The following is a 3,427-nucleotide window of genomic DNA, read 5'->3' as shown; positions in this document are numbered from 1 at the left end:
ATTCATGTCATTTTTACTTTTATACAATACAACGTTTGAAGCAATCCTCACAAGAGAAAATAAGGGAACGCGATATTGTACAAAACAAACAAGGAACATTAACATAAAACACTATTACATTGAGATAGGATATCCCCAAATATCATATTGTTTCCATACTTTTACAATTTGCTACACGTTATAAGGTTAAAAGAGACACCATATAGTACATAACGAATACCAAATACAGTAGCCTACAAATAATAGTCAGCACCTCCGACCAATGCATTATAATCATTATAATTATAATATGCATACATCATAAAGGTTTTTAAAATGCGACGATATGTCTTTCAATCTTTCAGTTGTTTCTACTTTAAAAGTCATAAGGTACCGAGCAATCATTATGTATCATCCATTTGTTTATTTTTCACATAATCACTAACATGCTTCACTGTATCTTTCACCGCTGGGTTTTAATCCACATACAGTCAACACTATAATACATTGTGCTGCCCAGATGTTAAAGGTTCACACACCAGCGTTTAGATTTTCTATGTCATATATGTTTAGAATACGATATTTCTTTCCACTGAGCCTATTTTTCAGTCAAGTTCTACTTTCAATTATGCCCATTTCAAATGTGCACTTTCCCAGCGGTAACCGTTATTCCTGGGCCTATATCAAGTACAAAAAGCTTATTGAGAGTCTATCTATGGGATGTGCATTTACGAAGAAGACTTCTACCTCCACTTGTTATTGCAATAAGGATCTCCAACAACTCTATGGTGAAGAATAATTGAAGAAGAACTGTCAGCACAACTACGAGAACTATGATCTTCGATAGCAGCCAGCACGAACCCGTGTTTAAACCACAACCTCATCTGTTCTGATCCAACCCCCCAAAGTTATCCAGAGGCTGTTGGGGGGGGGGGGGGATATCAAATATCTTGAGAAAGTTGTCAGCACATGAACGAATTCATGGCAAATAATATTTCAAAGCGCTGCAGCCATAGAGAGGTTGGCATGGAGGTTTAAGATCCTCTGATTTGCGGCTTGGAGTCTGACTCCTTGCTCGTGACCGTGAACGTGCCGAAACACATGGCAGGGAACTAGAGAAAGCAGATAAGGGCATTGTGTTCGTCTTAACCAATGTCGTTCGTCTTAACCAATCTACTTTGCCAGTAACAATGAATGCACGTAAATGGGATTCAGGTACATTGGTAAAGAATTGGCCTGATAGGTTTATCACAAACTCTGGCCTCGTGTTTATTATATTGCTTTTAATTTAGTTAATTTAGTTTTCAAGTCATTTATCAAAAGAAATTATTCATTTTCAAGGGCTTAGGAAATTACACCAGTCATGGACATCATGCACTAATTCCGCCCTTTAGGCCTATCCGGGACGCAATAATATCATCTTACAGTTGATTAACGTCTGTAGGCTATAGGTGTTTTACCACAACACTATGGTAGTACTATCCTGCATAACTCTGCAGATATTCTAAGTTATCGCAGCAGTATCACTTGGTCGTTTTCCTTAGGGCCTACACCTGAAATATGTTGCACTTTCTGATGGAGATGGAGCGAGAGTAGTCTAGGGGGGTGCATGCATGCATTTATAGCAATTGCAGACAGGAGAAACACTGCCTGTCAATCGATTATCCTTATGGTGCCACGTCTCTACGAAATTTAAAAGAAGGCCATAGCTTGCTCCCTCATCATCAGTCTCTTCTTCTTCATACGCCGGTTCTGGAACCAGATTTTAACCTGTTGATCGCTGAGGTTGAGGCGGTTAGACAGCTCCCTCCGCCGCTGTCTGGTGATGAACTCATTCAGCATGAACTCGCCCTCCAGTTCGGCCAGTTGGAGCTTGGAGTAGGGCTTGCGTTTCTTTCGGGTCCGAGTGTGCATCGGGTACCACGGGGCACCTGGAGGGGGCATATAAGATATGGATAGTTAGGACTACAAATTAAGCTCACAGTCACCTCCAAGACTATTCTCCTTTCAATGTGACTTCCTGTGCTGCGCACATAAACATGTGTTGTGTAACACTTTACTTGTTTTGGTCGATTCTATCTGGACCTTTCTAAGTCTGAATCTTATTCAATGACATGGGGAATGTTTGTTCAGAAGCTGCAGCTGAAATTCTCTTTCCTTCTTCGGAGTTTATACATAAAGGGAAAGGGACCACTAATTTACAGTAGTTTGTATCACATGAAGTTTTACTGATGCAGTTAAAGCTACATTAACATGATAATTAAGTCTTTCCTTGCAAAAACCCCAACATTCCCCCCCATTTAAAGTACACAGCGACAGATATTAATTATGTTAACGAGTCATTAAAACGAAACCCCTCTCTATTTGATGCAGTCATCCACAGCGCCTCACCTCTTCAAATCACTGCACTCATTTGTTCTGCCTAATATTTGCGTAATATACATGTTATAACAAGCGAAATGATACAGATAAACCAAACTGATACAGTCACATCGATAAGCTTATTCATAATTATTTGTCTCTGACTCTGAGACGCATGCAGTGGCAGTAAAACAGACCGTGGACTAAAATGGTCTGCAGCTTAAAGTCTCCTGGTTGTACACAAACGCTTGAAGCATGATGGAACATTTGAGGGAAACCCCTAGCGGCGTTTGTCTGCCACACAAGTGAAGTCGCCTACAGGCAAAAAACAAAACATGAGCATCATGATAACAAATCACTAGAGCCAACAACAAACCTCTGGCTATGCTGAACGACACAATTCCTTTGATAATAAACGAGCATTTTGGGGATTTATAAATTCATACAACAGTGTTTGGATGAATGAGGATGGGACCCACCTCCGCATGCAGCTATGTTGCCCGAGTGGGCGGTGTGGTTTCCTGGTGACAGAAGGGTCTGAGGGTCGCTGGAGGATGTTTTGCTGCCCTCGTTGAGAAGCGAGGAGCTGGAATCGGATTCCAGAGATTGGCAGGATGGCGGGTCTTGAATGAGTTGCTCGGTCCCATAATTATACTTAGAAAATGCACCAATGTTATTGCTGCCCATGCCAGAGTGCATCCCGTGATCAGATGTTATGAATGACGAAGTGTCCCTCGCTTTATCCTCTCGCTTTAGGCTGCTCCCGCCACCACCTGAACAGCTCTCTCTGCTGCCGTTGCTATAATAACATTTACTCTCCTCCGGCCGAGTAATTTCACACGACCGGTTGAAAGAAGGGTTAATAGACACGGGGCTGCTAAAATAGGATTGAGAGTATCCATTGCAGGGCTCGGATGGGTTCCACGGGAGGGAGCAAACATTGTCCCTTCTCGGGTAGGGGAGAGATGGTAGCCCCGCCAGTTGTCCCCCCGAGGCTCGGAAATTCGGAAAGTAAAAAGTGTCTCCAGTGTGGATGTTTACCAAAGGTCCCACAAACCCGGGATTAAGAAGATTATGCTCGCCCATT

At 42.3% G+C, this 3,427-nt stretch overlaps 1 protein-coding gene across 1 annotated transcript; it reads right to left on the bottom strand.

Moving 5' to 3' along the window:
• Positions 1 to 915: 915 nt before the first annotated feature.
• On the bottom strand, positions 916 to 3,427 carry LOC129829358 (homeobox protein Hox-C12a-like). Its single transcript, XM_055891027.1, has 2 exons — positions 2,820 to 3,427; positions 916 to 1,910 (listed from the first exon to the last, which is right to left on the bottom strand). Exons 1-2 carry the CDS (start codon positions 3,424 to 3,426, stop codon positions 1,672 to 1,674), a joined length of 846 nt encoding a protein of 281 aa, XP_055747002.1. The 5' UTR covers position 3,427; the 3' UTR covers positions 916 to 1,671.

The sequence above is a fragment of the Salvelinus fontinalis genome, chromosome 31 (genome assembly GCF_029448725.1).
Source record: "Salvelinus fontinalis isolate EN_2023a chromosome 31, ASM2944872v1, whole genome shotgun sequence".
NCBI classification, from domain to species: Eukaryota; Metazoa; Chordata; class Actinopteri; order Salmoniformes; family Salmonidae; genus Salvelinus; species Salvelinus fontinalis.
Note: the sequence above shows the minus strand (reverse complement) of the source record. Positions and strands in the feature narration are given on the sequence as shown.

Excerpts from the sequence above, each read along its gene's own strand:
- LOC129829358 (XM_055891027.1), bottom strand. The coding sequence starts at position 3,426 with ATGGGCGAGCATAATCTTCTTAATCCCGGGTTTGTGGGACCTTTGGTA. Across the intron at positions 1,911-2,819 it reads CAACATAGCTGCATGCGGAG|GTGCCCCGTGGTACCCGATG; the intron begins GTGGGTCCCATC and ends TGCCCCCTCCAG.